This window comes from Amblyomma maculatum, chromosome 1, assembly GCF_055883805.1.
Source record: "Amblyomma maculatum isolate TAMU_Amacu chromosome 1, ASM5588380v1, whole genome shotgun sequence".
In the NCBI taxonomy this organism is placed as follows: Eukaryota; Metazoa; Arthropoda; class Arachnida; order Ixodida; family Ixodidae; genus Amblyomma; species Amblyomma maculatum.
This window is the reverse complement of record NC_139344.1, coordinates 457,502,097-457,524,151: the sequence shown is the minus strand read 5'-3', so window position 1 is coordinate 457,524,151 and position 22,055 is coordinate 457,502,097. Positions and strand designations below refer to the sequence as shown.

The following is a 22,055-nucleotide window of genomic DNA, read 5'->3' as shown; positions in this document are numbered from 1 at the left end:
CAGAGAGGAAATTTTTTTCTAATTTGCACAATCTGCACAATCTGGAGGAGGTGTGGCGCTACTCATTAAAAACACATTCCAATACAAACCCTTCCCCTTCATAAATGATCACAAAAGTGTAAGGTGTAAGCTAGTTTTGCCTGATACGACATTAGTAATAAGAGTCATTTATAGGCCTTCAGCAACCTTTATCGAATACTTCCAAATGGTTGATGAACATTTAAGTGCTGCAACCAATGATCAAACTAGAGTCATACCTATAAGGAACTTTAATTCACCCGGTATTGATTGCGATGCACATTTTCCGAGGCCTATGGACAGGTCTCATTGCGACACCATGCTAGAGATTATGACAAAGTACGGCCTTATTCAGACGGTCCGGAAACCCACCCAAACTCAAGGAAACAATCATTCACTGTTGTATCTAATATTTTTGCCCGAAAAAGTTCGATTTTAAAATTGATACGTGCAATGGAATTTCAGACCATAACATCATACTTGCTACAATTAATATTAAAAGTAAAGTGCCTCTAAACAATTTACAATTTCAATGCAGCTGACACTTCAGTTATTGACTAGTATTTGGAATCTGCCTTCGATGTCATACCATGAGATGACAGAGTCAAGAGTCATTGGCAATATTTGATCTCAATTGTGAGGCACTGTTTGAATCAGCGTTTGAATCAGCTCAAGGAGGTGCACCAAAGATTGAAAAAAATGCATTCATATCTTTTGTAAACAATGGTACAGGAAAATACATTCTGAAGCATCCAATTCAGAAAATTTACATGAATATAATATAAACTGAACAAATCTTTCGAGGCTTCCTTAACTTCCTGCTCCATTTTCATTTTTAAACGACACCACATTACAACTTCATTAGGCATTTTCACTGAACTGAACTCTCTAGCAGGTCACATAAAACAATGAGAAATACTGGTTAGGCATTCAAATAAACTGCTTCAACAAAAAGCCGAGGATGTCGCAATAACACAAATCACTTAATTCTGATGGTATGATAGAACTGAGGGCTAAACTAAGCCACATACAGGCCCCTTTTAGATAACTAGCCACATTAGCCACATAGAGAAGTCTTTTAGATAACTTCAGATTCAAGATTTATTCTGCATTAAACTGCCAAATCAACATGTTATGAACTGCTGAAAAGAAAAAAAAAAACTAATAAAAAGCCTGCATTTGCACAATTTCGCAGCACATTACGGTCGAGGGAAGAGCAGAATGTATTGTCTGGCATTTCGTCTATACCAGACACTTCCTTTCAGGAAGCATAATCACCCTTTCTCTCGGTGTGCTATGCCCCACTGGGAATAATAAACGATTTTGAAAAAGACCGCCACCATTGTCTAATGCAACTCAAGAACTAATATCACATATCCCTCCAAGAAAACCCTCCAGCCTCTGACACTGACATTTTGCAACTGCCTGCTAGTCTGTAGATTGTTAGTGCCCATGACAGATGCAAGGTGGTTTACCGTAGTTATTAAAAATATTCTGATGCCATTAGAACCAACGTGCAGATTTTATAAACCAGGAGAGACCAAGAAATTGAACATATATGTCGACAGCATCAGCTAATCTAACAAGCAAAAGGCTGGTTGGTTTATGGGGTTTAACGTCCTAAAGAGACTCTGGCTACAAGAGAGGAAAAAAGGCATGTATAGGATTTTCAGGCGTGGACGCCAGATGCTATGCTACGTTACTATTCATTTGGAAATGGAGGCCACTCATTTTCAGTAAGGGCGTCACAATTTTTAATTGACTGGTGCACAGATCTTTAAATCAAGCTCCCTTCACAGTATATTGTCACGCCACTGACGACGACGAAGGGTTATGATGGTCTGGGAGAAGAAGAGGAAAAAGCGTTGGTGCTTGGGGCTAGTAGGCTTCACCTTATCCCACTGCCATATCACTGTAAATAAACACCCCTTTGCTATTTCATCGTAACAACTTGGTGGAAGATGTTCCGTTCGATCCCTAAGTACGGCGCAGCAAGACCAACTGGAGTTTCGACGTAGTCGCTGCCTTGCTGGACTGCCACTGCTTCAAACCATCATGGACCACACCGATTCTAACCGTGCCAGCCGCGACGCTGCAAGCCAGGCTGGTGACAGGCCTGCCCCTTCCAGCTCTATTCCCTGCCAGCCTTACCGGGAACCATGACTGTTTGCAGGAGAAGAAGGTGAGGACGTTGAGAAGTGGCTGCTTCATTATGAAAGAGTTAGTCGGTACAACCGGTGGGACCCTATCACCATGCTCACAAATGTCGTTTTCTTTCTAACTCACACGGCTATGACATGGTTCGAGAATAACGAGGACAATTTGACAACTTGGGAACGGTTTGCCACCGAGATCAAACAGCGTTTTGGTGACTCTGTACCGAGCAAAAAGTGGGCTGAGCAGACCCTTGCCCAAAGAGCTCAATTGCCGGATGAAACTTGTACCACTTATACAGAAGAGATCCTCAGATTGTGCAAATGTGTGAATTCCAACATGCCCGAAGAAGACAGAGTCGGCCACATTTTGAAGGGCATCGCGGCTGACGTGTACAACTTTTTAATCGCCAAAGACAGCCTTGAAACCGTCTCCGATGTTATTAAACACATCCGCGCTTTTCAAGTTCTCAAAACGCGTCGTATTGTGCCAAAATTTGGGCGGCTGGCCAACGTGCCTACCGTGGCCAGCCTTGATGACCGCGCCCAACTAGATCTTCCGTCGACGATCCGGCAAATCGTGTGGGAAGAACTCCTGCGGCTCAACCCACTTCCCCTGCACGAATCTGCTCAGGTCTCTGTCGAGAGGGTATCTAGACGGCCGGCTTCACCACCACAAACGATTACAGTTCAGCATTTCCCGCAAGCTCCTGAAGTTGCAGCCTCCATTGACTATCCTCCTGTGCATTTCGCCAACCGTAATGCGTCGGTGCCTGACGCCCCAAGGTATGACGTCGCCTCAAGTGCACATAGATCTTCCATTCGATCTACCAGGATTCCTGAGCAGTGTGAGCATTCAGCCAGACCTACGACGCACCCAGCTGTTCCCTGCTCTTATTCGCAACAGCATTTTCTACCTTCCCCGCCGATATGCTACCGCTGCGGCGTCGAAGGTCACATCGCCAGATACTGCCGCAGTAGGTTCCCACCTCGCTATAACCATCCGGCGCTTCCAACAGTACCCAACAATTGGCAATACAATCCCGTTTTTCAACAATCAAATACTCAGCGTGGGTATTACCGCAACATCCATAACCAGAATCTCCGCGACCACTTCCCTGCATCCTGCATCTGATAGAAGTGTTACTCCACCACCCGCCTTCCGCGCGCGTCGTTCTCCATCACCACGACGGCGCTCCATGTCGCCTCAGCATCCTCAGCAGGAAAACTAACCAGCGCGACCAATGGGGGTGAGGCCGCCGGAAATGTGCTGTGTGCCAACATCCCTCCAACTATAATGCTCAAAAACAAAATTCGTGTGTTCATTGATGGTGTGTATACATTAGCTTTGGTGGATACGGGTGCGACTATGTCTGTGATGAGTAATCAGTTTAGGCGCTCGTTGGGACACAAAGTGATGTTTGAATATGACCGTGCTTCAGCGTTTCGTGGTGTGAGTGGAGAGGCGTTGCAGCCACTGGGTGTGTGCAGTGCGCAAGTGTCTGTGGGTGGTGCAATTTTTCAAGCCGAATTCGTAGTCTTACCCCACTCTACGCATGACATAATTTTAGGAATGGACTTCTTGAAGTTTTGTGGCGCTACCGTGGACTGCCGAAGTCAAGAGGTTCATTTTGACGGCTCGCATCTGCCGACTCTTTTTGAAAGTGGCCGCAATGAAGAAACAGTTTTTAGTATTACCGAAGAGACAGTAGTTCCACCTTTATCTGCCATGTTCGTCCCCGTGTCCGCTCCACTTCTTGACCAGGTTTCATTTCAGGCCGTGGTGCACCCTGTTCACTCAGCATGCTTGAAGAAAAATGTTATTATCCCTCACTGTATGATCTTTGTGCATCACGGAAGTGCCTCGTTATGGACAATCAATCCATCGTCCGAACCCGCAGTTTTACCAACGGGATTGAAGCTTGCCTCCTGTGGACCCGATGCGCCCCACATCGTTGCTTTGGTCACAGATGCTACGAGTGCCACCGCACCTCTGCCTACTGATGAAACTTCGATCTTCCGCATGATCAGCGCCGATCTCAGCTCACCTCAACGCCGTACTCTTGTGGATATTCTTCTACCCTTTTCGCCTATGTTTGACTTTTCTCAAACAGATGGACCGACCTCTCGCCCTGCACATCGGACCCATCATACTATCGACACTGGTTCGGCTCGTCCCATTCGTCAAAAGCCATATCGCGTGTCCCCATCTGAGCGCAAAGTCATTCATGGGCAAGTGGAGGACATGCTACAGAAGAAGGTGATACAGGAGTCATCTAGCCCCTGGGCTGCCCCTGTTATTCTTGTACGCAAGAAAGACGGTTCTTGGCGATTCTCCGTCGATTATCGGCGTCTAAATTCTGTTACCAAAAAGGACGTCTATCCTCTTCCTCGCATAGACGATGCCCTCGACTGCCTCTCTGGTGCGTCCTATTTTTCTTGTCTTGATCTCAGATCTGGCTACTGGCAAATTCCAATGGACCCTGCGGATAAGAAAAAAACAGCCTTCGTAACGCCAGATGGCCTTTATGAGTTTAATGTTATGCCATTCGGGCTGTGTAATGCGCCAGCCACATTTGAACGCTTTATGGACACAGTTTTGCGCGGCTTAAAATGGGACATTTGTCTTTGCTATCTGGACGATGTCGTCATATTTGGGAAATCCTTCCAAGAACACAATGACCGTCTAGTATGCGTCTTGAATTGTCTGCACAACGCCGCCTTAATTCTAAACTCTAAAAAGTGCCGCTTTGGAGAGCGCCAAGCGCTGGTGCTAGGACACCTTGTCAATGGTGATGGTGTAATGCCGGATCCCCAGAAAACTGCCGCTGTTGAGTCTTTTAAACCCCCGCAGACAGTGAAGAAGTTGCGCAGTTTTCTAGGGTTGTGTTCGTATTTTAGACGCTTTATACATCGCTTTGCCAACGTTGCTTACCCATTGACGTGCCTTCTCAACAAAAACTCCACTTTTGACTGGACACCAGACTGCGACACGTCATTTCGTCAGCTGAAGTTTCTTTTAATATCGAAACCCATCCTACGTCACTTTGATCCTGCTGCAGTGACAGAAGTTCACACGGACGCTAGTGGAATCGGTCTCGGGGCAGTCCTTGTCCAACGGCACGATGAACGAGAGCATGTTATCACGTACGCAAGTCATACCCTGAGCAAGCTGGAGCGAAACTACACAATCACCGAACAGGAATGCCTGGCTGTAGTTTTCGCTGTGCAGCGTTTCCGTTCATATTTGTACGGACGGTCGTTTACTATCGTAACTGACCATCATTCCTTCTGTTGGCTGCGAAACCTTCGAGACCCATGTGGTCGCCTCGCACGCTGGGCCCTCCGGTTACAGGAATATGACTTTGCCGTGGTGTACAAAAGCGGAAGGCGTCACGCAGACGCAGATTGTCTTTCTAGGATGCCAATGGCCACGACCGGACCTGACAGTGACGATTTCGACAATTATATATCGACCCTCGAGCCAGCATTCCCTGACACGAGTGTTTTCAAAAGGAACAGCAAAATGATAGCAGTCTGCAGCCTTTCTTTGCCGCCGCCGAAGCCAGCGTACCTACAAGCCGTTTTTGTGTGCGTGATGGCCACCTATGGAAAAAGAGATTCGCCTGTCGGCCAGCGATACCTACTCGTAGTTCCCAAGACGCTGTGCACGGACGTATTGCGTGTTATGCATGATGATCCCACCTCTGGGCATTTGGGATCGGTTCGAACACTCCACCGTGCTCAAGAAAGATTTTACTGGCCCAGAATGCGCTCGACGATTGAACAATACGTTGCCAGTTGCGAGCAATGTCAACGCCACAAACGTCCAACTGCAGCTCCATCTGGCTTGCTGCACCCTGTGAAGACCCCGACAGCTCCGTTTGATCAAGTAGGCATTGACCTCGTAGGTCCGTCTCCGAAGTCCGTGGATGGAAATCGCTGGATTGTAATCTGCGTGGACTATCTCAGACGTTACTGTGAAACCGCCGCTCTTACATCTGCTACGGCGCATCAGGTGTCGCTTTTCTTGCTGCACTCGGTCATCTTACGACACGGGCCGCCACGTATTGTCATCACTGATCGGGGCCGACAATTCACTGCTGATGTTATTGAAGAGCTCATGCGTTTATGCTCCGTAACTTTCTGACACTCGACGCCATACTATCCCCAGACAAATGGCTTGACTGAGCGCGTCAACAGAACGCTTATCAACATGCTAGCCATGTATGTGGACGCAGGGCATAAGAACTGGGACACCATACTACCCTTCATCACGTATGCGTTTAATACCGCCACGCATGCGACGACTGGGTACAGTCCATTTTTCCTTCTCTATGCCAGACCGCCACGCTACCCTCTGGATACTATCCTGCCCTTCACAAGCCGTGAAGACCCCTGCCTGGCTGAGACCCTCTGTCTCGCCAAAGAAGCTCGGAGAATCGCCCGATTACGGTCTGGTGCTTCACAAGAACGTTCTAAAGTGCGATACGATGCCAGTCACCGGCAGGTCACGCACTCTGTAGGTGATCTAGTCTGGCTGTGGCGCCCAATTCGGCGCCGTGGCCTCCATCAAAAACTCTTGGCCCACTATGATGGACCATATATGGTTGTCAAACGCATCAGTGACTTAACTTATGCAGTAGCCCGCCTGACAGCATCGGGTCGTCGGTCTGCCAAAACCGAACTATGTCATGTTGCCCGCTTGAAGCCGTGTCAGCCTCGCACGACTCACGAACACGCCCAGAGGGCTTAGGCTGAGTAGGGGGGAAATGTCACGCCACTGACGACGAAGGGTTGTGATGGTCTGGGACAAAAAGAGGAAAAAGCGTTGGTGCTTGGGGCTAGTAGGCTTCACCTTATCCCACTGCCATATCACTGTAAATAAACACCTCTTTGCTGTTTCATCGTAACAATATAATTGTTTTCCTGCCGGACATTGCAAAACGGGTTGTTCACGTGTAGAATTGTTTTCACTTCCATATCTCAAGCAAAGGGACCCGGTCTATCATCACAGAAGAGTGGTAGCTACTGTTTCAACTGGAAATAACTAGGAGCGGATAGTTGTTTTGGAAATTGCTAGCATTATCAGAATGAGCATCCCAGCTACAAGGAGTTTTTCCTATGACTACGAGTACTACCCCATTAAATATGTATAAAGATTAGTTGCTGAAGCTTTCTTTTCTTGGTATTTATTCTGATGTCCGATTGCTGTTGTCATTGAGGTACCAGTCCTCGTTACTATTTTTTTAAAATTGGATTTCCCGACCGTTTCCGAACAAATACTCATTATTGCGGAGGAAATATAGCGCCTTAATTTCCACCCAGCACTATTTAAACCCAAGTGGATGGCAGTGTAGCCTGCCCAGATTCATGCACAGAACATGGTATTGATATCCCTGCAGTCTGCTTTCGAAAGCAGCCAGCGGTGGTGATCCCAGCATTTCAATTAACAACGTTTTGGAGGTTATAAAATCCCAGCTAATGTACCCTATAAAATTTGAGAAGTTAGCCCGACCGCTTCATAAACGGCGGCGCCGAGGCCTCCGAAACGCAGTGGAGTAGCAACCGCTTCGAGACGAAGCACAATAGGACAAAGGTAGAGAAACGCCTACCTCGAATTCGTTTTATCGTGGCGGTCGATCCAGCAAGGTGTTAACAGCATTAATGAGAATCCGAGGCAGCATTCAGTGACCGTCCGAAAACGAGCGGGCGCGCTGCATTTTTAAACTGAACGCAACAGCATTGCATAAAAACTCCGTTCTTCGGAGTTGTTAGTGGCGCTAGCTGTGCAACAAAGTTTATTAACACCTTAAATTTAAAAGTTAGTTGGCATATTATAAAAACACAAATAATTTTAGGTGGGTTATTAGTTGAAGTAAAATAATCGCAATTATGTGTTTTCAACTTGTAATCAACATAACGTTGACGTCTTGAACATTGTGACGCTGCTTACTTCTTTCAGAGTATCAAACAGTACTAATATGCATACATCCAGAGAAGAACTCTCATCCCTCTAGGCTTGAAGGCTCTCGTAGCGTGCGTGAGTGTTGTTTGTGTGCGCGTCGTGTGCCGGATCAATTTTGATTCATCATGCCAATTGAAAATTTGGAAGAGGAAAGCCTGGAAAAGAATCCCAACCTAGAGTTGGCACAGATTAAATTTGTGCTGGCCCATCATGATCCCAAGAACGACAAGCTCAAGCAAGACCTCATGGCGGCGATCACTGAGCACAGTAAGCACCTGAACTTGTTCGTGGTTTGGTTGGTGAGAAGTTTCTTTTGCCTACTGGCTCGTGAAATGCCTTGCTCATTAAACCGTGAGTCGTTTTTCATGTGCGAGTAGTATATCAAGCACCTGTGGCCGCTTGCGACTAAGTCTCCCCCCGTCTTGGGGAAAGATAGCACTTACATACTGTCAAAGTGAAAGACTTAGGAAGCGTGTAAAAAGAACATTTGAGAAAAATACGACGTAGCTGGACGCCGCTTAGCGCGTGAAGCATGCAAACCACCTTGACAGAGGGTTATAAGGGCTAGTTAGCATAATTCATACCTTACACCCAACCGTAAAAGCTGCTACTTATTACAATGACTCAGCTGGAAAGGCGCCTTCGATACCTTTGAAGACTCCAATGCTAGTCGTAAATGTTCTGAGGCGTTACTATTTGCTAAATATATTTTATTTTACCGAGCTAATTCTTTAATACAGCCGTCAATGTGCTTTGGTTTCACTTTGTGGGTACCAATGCTGTCAATCCAGCGGCAACGCTGCCTTTCGGTTAGGCATGCTTGGATTGAGGTGTCCACACACGGCCCAAACATGGTCATAATAAAAGAGCTTAGTGTGTAACAGCCAAAGGGAACAGTGTGAATGTATTGCAAATTTTGTCTGAAACTGAAAACCTGAAAACAGCTATCTTTCAACCTTCAGTATGAGGAGTTGCTGCTTTCAGCATAGGTGCACACACTTTGAAACAAACTTGACATTGATGATCTGCCGGAGTACCCGGGTTCGAACCCGACCTCGGCGGCTGCATTTCGATGGAGGCGAAATGAAGAGGCGTCCGTGTGCTGTGCGATGTCAGCGCACGTTAAAGATCCCCAGGTGGTCGAAATTACTCTGTAGCCCTCCACTGCGGCTCCTCTTTCTCTTTCCACTTTCACACCCACCTTCCTCCCTTCCCTTACGGTGCGGTTGAGGTGTCCACAGAAATCAAGTGGGACAGTTACCGCGCCAAGTAGAATTATTCTTAAAAAGCAAAAACAAATCGAAACCGAAACTGCTTTCATGGCCATAAACGATGTTCCAGTCGACGAAACAGTGACGTCACACACAATATTCGAAAAAAACACTCGCAAGTGCGTTGGATGGTGGAATTAAAATATGGAAATTATTAGAGTACTTAAGATGTCTGAGATAACCCGATACAGGCCTCAAAATTTCATGATCATGCGGGGAGTGAGCAGTAACACGTTTGTACTGTTTGTGATGCCGCATACCCAGTGTTGCTCCGCAGAAATCGTTTCAAAAGAGTCCACAAAAACTGCACATTTTAAAACCGTGTTGCGCTGGAACGAATTATTGCATGGCGGCCAAATTTGGTAGAATGCGTCAGGCCGGATAGGACAACCCATAGTCAAATTTTTATCTGAATATTCGAATGTCGAAAAACCCCCGGAGTAGCCCTTTAAGGTTTAAGTAGCCCTTTAAGGTCATTCACAGTTAATGAATATCAGATGCTACGTATGTTGCCTAAACAAGCACATTGTGAAAACTCACAGAAACCTACGGGTAGACGCAGCAGCAGCCAACATCCACTTCTGGAGACTCCTGACATATGGCGCAGTCATCCCCTTTTTATGGTGTCTTGTGCCGATTTTAAAATGCACTACACTAATGTTGTGCTGGTCTATATTGCAGTGCAATCTTAATATAATAAGAAAATAGGCATTTTTGTAGTGATATAATATTCCAGGGCATGATTTGCAAAGTTTATCAAGAGACTATATTCAGCTGCGCAGTGAGCTGTTGCGTTTTGACTCTGTAGCTTTGGCTGCATAGCCACAAAAAATTGTCCAGAAGTAGAGCAAGCAGACTCATTTCTTATCTGCCAAGCTGTTTCACTCCTTAAAACTCTTGCAAGTGCATTTTGAACTTCTGTTGTTGAGACTTGAGCGAAAACACAAATGCAAGGCTAGCATGGTGAAGCGTTCTAATTTGAAAGAAGCTTGAAAGGACTGTGAGATGCCACTCATGGTAGGTAATAAGGGTAGGACAAGAAGAATAAAGATGTCATGAAGAGCTAGGAAAAGAAAGAGTAATGGGGACTACACGCATCATTGTTTGGTGCACAGGCTATCGATAGAGCCAGAAGTGAAAGCTGATAAATGTGCAGCCTGAGCACACACCATTGATACGTAACGAGATACATGTCACGTTGGCATTCGAAGCAGTTTCATTACATTGGTCTGAGGCTAATTGGCCTCTCAAGCTCAGACGTTTTGAACACTACCATTTTTTTAAGGGTGTGGGTTCTTTCCTCGAAATCGAAGGCCCTGTGATGCAATTTTTCATCACCTTATGATGCCATACTCTTTTTTTTTTCCCCAATTTTCTTTTGTGAAACCAGCTATGTGCACAGGTTGTTCGATTACTTTTGCTCTCACCTGTTTGCTTGCTTCTCCTATTACTCTGCCTTTCTGAGTGGTATCCCATATCTCTTGCAAGTTTCTTTTGAATTAAAGTGTAGTTGTTAGTTTGCGCTTGTGATGTTAGTCTGTTCTTATGCTACATCCGTGTTTTTGGCTTCCACTCACCACCGTAAATTCAACATGTGCAACACGTTACCAACTAGCCCACTTCAAAGCCTTGTTGATATTAGTGGACTCTCAAATGATGCAAAAACTAATTTAAGCTGTAGTTTAATTTACTTATTTACACAGTGCTTTCTCAATGCAAGGCATAACAGGAGTAAGCACTAATCAGCACCAGCTGAAAGAAGCTTGTATCTTACGCAATCAGGCTACTCATTCAAAACCTTTCAAAAGGCAGTGAAATAATTCACCCCAATTATCCTGTATGTCAACAGTATGTGGAAGAAAAGTTAGAATTTCAGACAATGAAGAGAGGGCCTGAAGGGAAATAGGGGTGAGTGGGTCAAAGCAGTGCATTGTTCAGGCTTTGTCACTTATAATTGAGATACTTGCCTGTACACTGACAAGCTTGTGTAAATTTTTAGGCAGCAGTTTAATAAGTCTCACGTAAGTCATCTTGCCAAGGTAAAACTTGAACATATGTTGATTGCCAAAAGACATTTGGTCTGCTTTTGGGCAGGGTCGATCTACTCATCGCTGCGGTATGGATGTTTTGTTACAGACACACATGTGCAATGTTTTAATGTGAATCTTGATTTGTTTGCAGATATGGCTCCTTTCTACGAGGAGACCTGTGCCGAGCTTGGCTGGCCCGTTGACCATCATCTCCTAAACAACATGAAGACGGCCAACACTGCTGAAATCGCACGGCTTGATTCTGCTATCGAGGATGCCGAGAAGAACTTGAGTGAGATGGAAGTCCGTGAGGCCCACCTGGTTAAGGCTGAGTACCTCAGCCGCATAGGGGACAAGGTGTGTGTTGCTGGCAAAAGAAAGCTTTGCAGCCAGCATCACGGGATGGAATCCCCGCTGGTTTTGCTGTGTTTGATGGAGGTGAAACTCAAAAACACCCTCTACTTGTGCCATGGCGGTGCAGAACCCCAGGCGGTCGTAACTATTCAAACCAGAACCTTCCACTACTGTGCGCTCTCATGTCCAGTGTGCATTTTCATGATGCTTGGAAAATGTTCCAAAGATATTGAAAGATGTCCCAAAATATCAAAACAGTTCAGCATTATAAAAAGAACGTGCAGCTTTGATTTTGGGTCTAGTTGACATAAGATTTATGTAGTGGTCGCTAGGGAAGAAAGGGAAAATGTGTGCCGTGTTACATCACTGTGTCTGTTTTCTCTTTTCTGTCATTTCCTGAAGCACTGCTGCGCACTGCCTTGCCATATTAACACTGCGGGCAGGACAAATTTTCAAGAAGCGGCTGCTTTGCTTACTTTCTTTGTTTTGTGTATTCCTGCGTGCTCTGTCAAGCTCATTTTATTAAATGAAACTGGTAGGACTGAAAGTTGCTATGAGGTACTGGACTCAAGACCATATGTTCAGCTATGGGGTCTGAAACAAAAAAAAAAAAAAAAAAGGTGTGGCATTTCACTTTGAAAGTTAGTAGCCCACTTTCCTCCTTATCTGAGGGTTGCCCACCCTTGCTTGTGTCTGCAGGAGGCAGCACTGACGCAACTGCGCAAGACATATGACAAGACGGTGTCGCTGGGCCACCGGCTCGACCTGCTCTTCCACCTGATCCGATTGGGGTTGTTCTACCTCGATCACGACCTTATTACCCGCAACATTGACAAGGCCAAGAGGTGAGAACAGTGTTTCTCCTGTGCTGTACCTTTTAAGAGCTGGCTTTCATGTTCCTGTGTTTGTGCTGCTCTCCTGCACATTATGCTCCTGACCCTCAGCTTTTGCTCCTCCTCATGTTTGACTACCCTGCTGCTACTTTGCCATCCTTTTCTTTCTTGCCTGGCCTCTTGAGCAGCTGCCATCTTCCAGGCGTTGGGATTTTTTTGTTCTGCTGCCTTGTTTTACTTTTGCCTCCATGCTCTTTACATGTTACCTCTCCTTCAGGGTTGCTTATTTTATTTCATTTCAATTTGTGCCTTGCTGTATGGCTGAGGAGTGGGTTGCTTGACTGCTGAGCTAGGGAACCAGGTTTTGTAGCGAGAGCTACATTGGCCACTGTCTCGCTATTTCGCCGTGCCTGTCCACGCCTGACCGTGAGAAGAAGAAAAAGAAGGAAAAGACATAGCTCTGTGGTTGGTAGAGGCGAATAACAACAGCAAGTTGCTAGGACAGAAGTTTCGTTCGAACGTTGTGATGGCGGTGTGCCCCGGAATAACAACAGCAAGTTGCTAGGACAAAAGTTTCATTCGAACATTGTGATGGTGGTGTGCCCCGTGTGCCCCGGAATAACAACAGCAAGTTGCTAGGACAGAAGTTTCGTTCGAATGTTGTGGTGGCGGTGTGCCCCGGAGTTCGACATAGATATGTAATACCACTAAATGTCTTCTACACCCGAATGAGAATGGTCAATGACGAGAGGAAAGCTGAAATCGTAGAGTAAACTACTATGTGCAAAAGCCATGTCTTTACTTTCAAGCCAAACCTAAGTGTAGCCATGCAGACTGCTCTCGCGTAACTCAAGGTTTAACCACAAGCTAAACCACAGCTCATTTTTTATCTCAGCTGCAGCAGCCACGTTTCGATGGGGTCAAAATGCCAAAAGTCAAAGGGAGTGAAAGCTTCCAAGCCAAAATACTGCCTCTCATTTAATTCATTCTCATATTGTTTATATTCATTATTTAAGGCATATTTCTAGAAGTAATGACAGCTTTCAGCATTTATAGTCAAGGAAAAAAATTCTTTTTCTGGTTACAGTAAGTCTGCTAGGTGAGTCCAGTTACAGAAATCTCCGATAGGTGGCACCAGCTGCCCCAGCCAGTGGTGGTGTGAATGTACTACAGAGAGAGCAACTCTGCATGCAGCCGGGTACACTGATGCAGGCAATGAGTTAGGCGAAATGACAGTGTTATGGACTCTGCCCTTCCTTCACTGCCAAAAAAAGCTGTCACCAGGTGTAGAACCTCTGTAGCAGCTTGCCAACAAAGCACTGTTGTTCTCAGAGTTTGTTTTCACTTTCAGAGATGGCTGAAGTTGAATACCGTAGTACTCAAAAGTGGTTTGTCCAGCGTTTTTGCCAAGTCATACATACGGCCCATCTCAAGTGCAACAGAGTGACTGTTAGGGGGAAATGCCCCCTCATTACACGATAGGTTGACAAACTTCAAAGGAGTAGACAATTTGTTAGTCTCATCAGAAGTACCTAATTCATCCTAAAAGAATTGCCCCTGAATATGAGCACACCAGGCATGTCGAAATAGCCTTTCTTTCAGAGAGGGAATTATAAGTAGTGCCGTTCATTCCACTATGCATAAAGCGAGCAGAAGATTGAGAGCATGAAACCAGCTCATGTTATGCTGTTTAAAACGATGGCATTGGTCTAGATTTCATTTTGCACTTTCTCCCTTTGTCCAATAGCAGCTGCTGTGCTCTAGCTCATAACTTCCTTGCAGCACTGTAGAAGGTAGGAGCCCTGTTCAGCCAATCATGAAGGAGCATTGTGCTCCTTCTGCATGCTGCATCGCCTGCGTGTCTTCTGCTCGCAGTGTATGCAGATGTGGGTGTAAGAGTATAGATATATTCTGTCTATGTACCAAACCTTGAAGAAACATTTGAAGATTTAGAATGGCATTTTGAGTAAGTTGCGCTTTGTTGCATCCACACGTTTAGGTCATCTCATGCAAAAGAAGCCACGATGGCAACTTCTACCGAGGGACATCACCTGGTATTCGAAACTAGCACCATATACAATGGACGCGCACTAAACGAAAACTCCTTTTAAATGAAACAATTTCAATAAAAGTAATTGGTTTCATATGCAATCAGTGCAGAGTCGCACTTGACTATCGAAACCCCATTTTGCTTGCAACACGGATAAAAGAAGCCGAAACTGTGCATGAATCGTCTTTGTTGATGTCGATATCCAGAATCCAATCCAATACTGCCTTTTTCTTTTTTTTGTGCGGGTGCCATTTTGCTCTGTTCCGTGGCTGTGTTTCGTGACTTCTTTCCGGCGTGCAGTATGGAAGAAGCTGCTAGAAAGCATCCCCATAATGCATTGCCCAAGATGAAAATTCTTGATGATGTGAAGTGTGCCAAGGAGTCGAAAACTGCTGTCGCGAAAAGGCATGGCATCCCAAAGTGCATGCTTTCAAGGATTCTGAAGGATCGTGACAAGATTGAAAAAGCATATAACAGCGGTGCTTTCGCCCCCGATAGGAAAAGGATACGTCGGGCCTAACATGAGGACCTCAAGAAATTACTTTTCCTGTGGTTTAAACGTGCTCAAGTTCCAATCTTCCAGTGACCGGGCCTATTTTGGAGAAGGCGAGAGACATTGCACTACAGATGAAAACTGAAGACTTTAATACCCCACTCAGACGGGCAAGTTTAGTGACACTTTCACGAAGTGCACTTACTTAGGAAGAATGACACTTTCGGTGGTCGCTGTTACACGGCAAAACCAAGTGTCAATTTGAAATAATGGCAGTGCCGATGTGGATGCTGTAGCCCTATGTGAAAATTAGTTTTCACGGAGATGCCTTAAAATTGAATTGTATTGCAAGCACAATGACCCCAAGCTAATATTCAGTTTATTTGTGCATTTGAGTGTAGACCGCATATAACGTAGGTCACGGGGTTCGCGAAAATCCGCTCTATAAGCAGTACCGCACTGTAACCAAAAACATTTTTTTTTTTTTTCAGGTAACAATACACACCAGATGGATAGCTTTCCTTTCAAAAACGTTCTTTTAATCACTGAACAAAATTAAATACACTCGTCTTCTGGCCGCTTATAAGTTCTAGCATTCCGCGTGCAGCACAATCGCGGAAATCAAAGCGACCGCCGCCACGGAATTGCGTATGCGCTTGTTATCAACACGTGACCAGTTCCGCGAAGGCGGTCGTGCAAACCTTCGCCGTCGCGCTACACAGGGTATGCTAAAGCATCGCTTTTTGGGGCACATTATAAGCTGTTGGGAAAAAAAGCCGTAATTTTTGCCTGCCGCTGCCTCTTCACGGCGTTACGGATTAGCTCGTTTTCCACCGAGCTGAGGCATTTCAACACCTCATCGCTGAAGTCGTTCCTCGTGCAGTAGGCTTTTACTTTACCTAAGCATTCTATTGCGTCCTTGCACGAGACTTCTGGCGTGTCCTCATCCTCATTATCCGACTCATCGTCCGACTCATCCGGTGCGTTCTCTGCAGCACAACGCACTGCCGCAACGATTGCCTCGTCGGTGGTTGCCTCCTCAATGATTTCGGACATGTTTTCATCCTCGTCGACGTAGCTTTTGAACGTGTCGGATGCATCCACAAAGTGATTTCCCACAAGATCGGACCACACTTCGTTAGCATCGACGGCCTCGTCACCGGCATCGCAGCTCCGATCGGTGTCCGGAGCTCCGTCATTCGAAGCTCCGGCATCGCGCACGAACCCAGCCTTCTCAAAACACCTCTTGATTGTTGTCGGTTTCACTTGCCACCAAGACGCTGCTATCATGTCAATGGCTCCGCGCACATCAACTTTAACAGCTTCCTGTCGTTGCAAATTTAAAACCACGCGCTCACACATGCGTTTCTTGTACAGGGCTTTCACCGTAGCAATCACGCCTTGATCAAGAGGCTGGCACTTCGCAGTGGTGTTTGCCGGCAGAAACTTCAGGCTCACTGCACTCAGTTTTGGATCAACATTGTGAGCAGTGAAGTTATCAAGCAATAAAACGACTCTTCGTTTTGCCGAGACCATGTCGTCGTCAAACTTCTTCAGCCATTTGCTAAACAATTCTCGGGTCATCCAGGCCTTCGAATTTGCCTCGTATGTCACCGGAAGATGCTCCCTTTTTTTGAAACATCGGGGCCTCTTCGATTTTCCTATCACAAGCAAGCGCCGCTTGTCGGATCCGTCCATGTTAGCACAAAACAAAACAGTGACCGGCCGGAGCAAGGGCCGCCTTTCAATGCGAGGGTTCGGTTGGGAAGCATGTTATAGCACACGCCAGCCTCATCGGCATTGTACACGTCTTTGTCCGCGTACGCTGAGAGTAGCGTCTCAAGGTGAACGTCGAACCTCGCTTGAATGCAGGCGTCGTTGACCTCTCCACTTTCGCCCGAAATCACCCTGCAGCTAATCCCATGGCGATCTTTAAATCGCTGAATCCATCCATTCAGTGGATTGAAGCCGTCATGTTCAAATAGGTGCGCGAAGTTCCTAGCCTTCGCTTAGAGAATCGGGCCACTTACTGGGGCGTTCTGTGCTCGCACTTCGCGGAACCACCTAAACAAGGCCTCATCAACGTCTTCATACTTAGGCGTACGAATCCTTTTTCTTGCCAGAGACGCGCAGTCTTTTTCTAACTGCTTCCGTATGTTGTCACGGTTCTCACGGTTCTTCCAGATTGCCGAAACTGTTGTGTCAGCGACACCATACTTCCTGGCAACCGAAGCTTTCGTCACACCACTTTCCACGTCCTTGATTATGCGCTCCTTTGTTTCCAGAGATAAGGCCTGTCGTTTCCCGGGCTTTTGAAAAGCAGACGCCATAAGGATAGCAGCTCGGCAACGAAGATCGACTTACAAAAAGACAGAACACCGCCACTGCCCCTGCCCCAAACTGTTTGAAGGCCACGGATCACGACCACAGATCCACTGCTCGCAATCGAAGGCACACAACACGCTGCCTGAACCTCGAACAAAAACGGAGGGACCGAGGGACACCCAAACCGACCGTTTCCGCTTACGAAAAGAGCGAAGGAGTGAAGCGCAAGTGAAAGAAAGCGTTGGTCGTGGCTAGAAAACGTGATGCGACTCAGATGCATGAAAAGGAGGAAACGAAAAGAACGGCGAGGAGAAAGAAGGAAAGCGTTGGTCGTGGCTGGAAAACGTGATGCGACTGAAATGCATGGAAAGGAGGAAAGCGAAAGAGCGCCGGGGCACGGCCGGTCTCGAGGGAGAGAGCGAGCGCGCGCTCTCCCTCGAGACCGGCTGTGGCCGGGGAGAGAGAAGCGTAGCTGTTGCGCAATCTTGTACAAGACGAAGAGTGGGCGTGGGAGGTTGCACGCTGCGCGCGGCGGCAGCGGCGACTCCGAGTCATCGCGCAGCGGCGGCTCCGGCGCGCCAGCTGTGCGCCGTGTAGGGAAGCCCGGTGCCACGTAGGGATGCACACTTGCTGTTCCGCACTGTCACCGAGCGGATTTCAAAACCGCACTATAACCGGTATTTCGCTTCGTGCGACCACATATTAAGCGGTTTGATTTTGCATCGAGTTCTATGAGGGTCACACTGGTGGCCGGCAAAAAGTACATTATATCCGGTCCCACACTATAAGCGGTTACGTTGTAAGTGGTCTCCACTGTACATGGATTTGACTAAAAAAAACATCGCAATATCGCACGGGCATGTTAGCTTGACCGCGCTTTTCGCTAACGTGCATGGTTACTGCTGTTCTTATGCAAAACCGACCTCGTTTATGCTATATACCGTATACATGCGTGTAACGGCCGCACTTTTTTTTTCGAGATTGGGGTGAAAAATCAGGGGGTGCGGCGATTACATGAGAAAAAAAGACAGCGAAAAAAATTATTCGCGGTGGTACCTGCCGTTATTATTGTCAAAAAAATCCTCGTCCTCCTCCGCTAAACTCGTCGGGATTTCAGGCTCGTCCCATGTCCAAAACATCACTCCTCGTCGTCCTCCTCCTCCGAACTCATCGGGACTTCAGGCTCGTCCTTGTCCCAGATGTGGTCATCCTCCGTACCGTCCAGCCTGTTTGATATCCCTGTCACCTTGAAACTTTTTTCCACAGTCTCGAACGAAACCGTGGCCCACCTTCGAGTATCCAGTGGCAAACGGCCACAAGCGATGCCCGTTTTAGTCGGCCGGTTGGAGTCTTCTGGTGGAGGGCCGTTGCCATCCACTCACTGTACGCATGGCGAAATCTACACTTAAAAGGGTGGTTTACGGAGATGTCCAGCGGCTGAAGCATGCCGGTCATGCCTCCAGGTGTGACGGCCAAGTCTGTGCTAGATGCGCGGAGCTGTTCCCGCACGCTCTCTGTCAGGTGCCTCCCTGAAGCTGTCTAGGACGAGTAGAGAACACGTCGCAAGATTCGCCCCTGCCTCACTTCTCCCAAACACACTTCAACCAGTCTGTCACCAGCTCATCCGTGATCCATCCTTTGTCCTGCGCACGAACAAAGATGCCATCAGGGAATTTCTCTGCAGGTAGACGTTTCCGCTTAAAAACTACGTAAGGCGGTAGTTTTCGTCCATCCACTGTGATGCAAAGCATGACCGTGCATCACTGCCTTTCGCTCCCCGATGTAAGCACACGCACGCTCTTCTTCCCCTTCACCTCGACTGTCACATTCTGGGGTGCGTCAAACCAAACCGGGGTTTGATTGGTGTTACCAATCTGAGAAAGAAGGTGCTCATGTTCTCTGCGCTTGTTGATAACAAACTTGTGGAACTGCAGAAGCTTTTCACCATACTCCTCGGGTAGACGTTGACACATCGTCATGCGACGGCGAATGGACAGGTTTTTTCGCTTCATGAAGCGCGAAATCCACCCATTGCTGGCTTTAAACACAGTAGCCGCAATCCCCTTGCTGCGTGCAATGTCTAGCGCTTTCATGCGCAACATCTCAGTCGAAACAGCAAAGCCGTTGCGCCGCGTCTCCGTCACGTACTCGAGAAGTGAGTCTTCAACTTCAGGAAACATGCTCTGCTTCCCTCGGAAAGCGCGCCTCTGAACATTTGTTTTCCTGAGGGCATCTTCTTGGGAGCACCATCGCCGTACACATTTTTCGTCAACGCCGAACTTTTGTCCAGCCGCTCTTTTTCCTTCTTCTTTCGCGTAGTGAATCACTTTCAGCTTAAAGTGAGCGGTATAACTAACGTATTTTCCCATCGAGGAAAAAGGAAATCTTCAGCTCACTCAGGGCAGCGATGCGTTCCGATTGCGAGATCGCACGTGATATGCTTCGGGCGATCGAGGAAATAGCTGTAAAACGGAGGAGCGAACAGACTTGGATTGGATTAGATTGGATTTGCTGGCCTCACCCTTTGTAACAGGCGGGCATCGCTGCGGCTAGGAGCGCCCTCTTTGTAATGGAGGGGGTGGCCGCTGCCCCCATGCTCGACTTTTTTTTTTCCTCAAATATTTTGTTCTCAATTCTTATTGGCAATTCTACTTCTAACCTTACGCTTCATTTTGGCTTTCGCTTGATTTTTGGGCCCCACCTGGCGGCAGTAACCACAAAACGTTCCGTATTTCTTGCACCGCACAGTAGACGGCACTGCCCAACTTCCTGAAACTCAAGGTGCGGCTTTTACTCGGGAAATTTTTTTAAAGTTTTTTTTTCCAATTTTCTTTCTAAAGTTCAGGGTGCGGCCATTACATGCGTGCGGCCATTACACGCGTGTATACGGTAGTTACACTGCTAACCGCATTTATTGCGAACGTAGCTTTGCGACCTTGATTTGCATCGTTAACCGAGAAAAGGTCGGTAGCGAGTATACACGGAGTCACCTGTGTTCGAGCGCAAAAAGTTATCGAGCTAGTATGATTCAGAGCAGCGTGCATTTTTCACATGAAATCATGTCCGACGGCGCTTCTATACAACCTAAAATGTCCAGCGGTGCAGCACCCACGTACGGCAGCATCGTCACGTCTTCACAGCATTTGCTTGCCGTTGTACACAACGTCGAAAAAGGTCCGGTTTCTGCAGCGTTCACAACACCGGATGCTACTAGCTTTCTGCTGTAGTACCGCCCGTGAGCGCCCGTGAACGGCAGAGCGCGCGGTGCAAATAGCGCTTGGCCGTGCGCTCCTCCGTGGTCGTCGCTAGGCCCATACAGTCGAACCCGGATATATTGAACTCGAAGGGGATCGCGTAATAGTTCGATATATCGATAATTCGATATACAGAAATCGGCTTGTGGCGGCACTTACGATGCGAAAAAACGATACCGTATTTGTCGCGTAATCAACCGACTCCCATAATGAACCCACCCACCACTTTTGCACCCGAGAATTTGAAAAAAAGGCGTTAAGGCCAGCTCGCTCATATGCAAGCAATTGAGCGATCTCAGCGACGAGCGGCAGCAACAGAGCGAAAAATTTCCAACTTGTTGGAACTGCGTCCCTCTGGCCGCTCGAGCCACCACAGCGGCAGCTCAAAACAAGGTTTCTGTGTTGCCGCGGCAGGAATCGCGAGTGTTTTCGCTTGCATGTCGATGGCGCGCGCTGCTCTGTTTCGGTCGTCTCATCCACAGCTCATTTCTTGGCAGCGTGCCAAGATGCTGTGCAACGATAACGTCATGGCGTGTTTATCTTTTAATAGCTCCTGCGGTGGCGGGGAGTGAACTTGGCAGAGTGCCTGGGATGGCTTGATTGCACAAGCCTGGTTCGATTTACCACACCGCGCTTGAGGCGGGCGTAGTCCACTGCCACAAAATCATTGGAAAGCATGATGGCTAACTGCTTTTTGAAGTGAAAAATGCTAAAAGCCAGTGTCATGACCGCAGCTGACCGCCTGCTTTCGTTGATTCATACATGCAGGGATAAACGACTCCTGCAAAAAAAAAAAAAAAGAAAGAAAAAAAAAACTGCCGCATCTTACGTTTGCAGCCGCCATATCTTACGCTACGCTGCGCGTACAGCACAACGATAAGAATGGACGGCTGTCGCAAAAAAAAAAAAAAAAGAAAGGAGAGAGAAATCTGTCGCTTCTTAACGTCCGCAGGTGCCATAGCCACGTCAGCCGCTGCGCTCAGAGGGTTCGCAACGCGCGCTGGAGAAAGCGTTCGACGTTCTGTCTGAAAACGGGCTCAGCTGACTTGGCGCATATGCGTAGCACAGCGCGTGCTACTGCGAACGAAGGAGAGAGATAGCTCGGCAAAAGAATGGGCTTGCACTTCACTCAATCGCGTTTTTCCCCTCTCGTTCCCACCGGTTCTCTCTGGTTCATTCACGCATATGGCTTGCAAATGTCACGTGCTGGCGCACGGGAAACGATAACTTCAGATGCGCGCGCCTTTGGGGAATGGGCGCAGTGCCGAACTGTCCCCTGTCATTCTTTCTGCGTGTGGCTTGAAAC

General features: G+C 47.2%; 2 protein-coding genes across 3 annotated transcripts in view; one reads left to right on the top strand and one right to left on the bottom strand.

Annotated features, from left to right (window-relative positions):
• The window catches only part of LOC146209738 (uncharacterized), a 43,571-nt gene extending 35,632 nt beyond the window's left edge, over nucleotides 1-7,939 (bottom strand). The window contains exons 1-2 of one of the 2 annotated variants that reach the window (XM_084603363.1): nucleotides 7,787-7,916; nucleotides 4,539-4,654 (exon numbers count right to left, since the gene is read on the bottom strand). The gene's annotated coding sequence lies outside the window, so the exon portion shown is untranslated. Of the gene's footprint in view, nucleotides 1-4,538; nucleotides 4,655-7,786 lie in introns of both variants that reach the window. The other variant, XM_084603354.1, reaches the window with a different exon arrangement.
• Nucleotides 7,940-8,165: 226 nt separating this feature from the next.
• Nucleotides 8,166-22,055, top strand: part of LOC146209737 (26S proteasome non-ATPase regulatory subunit 6-like) — a 28,300-nt gene continuing 14,410 nt past the window's right edge. The window contains exons 1-3 of the mRNA XM_084603345.1: nucleotides 8,166-8,406; nucleotides 11,592-11,797; nucleotides 12,494-12,639. Of these exons, the coding sequence (XP_084459471.1) occupies nucleotides 8,265-8,406; nucleotides 11,592-11,797; nucleotides 12,494-12,639 (494 nt within the window). The 5' untranslated portion in view covers nucleotides 8,166-8,264. The remainder of the gene's footprint in view (nucleotides 8,407-11,591; nucleotides 11,798-12,493; nucleotides 12,640-22,055) is intronic.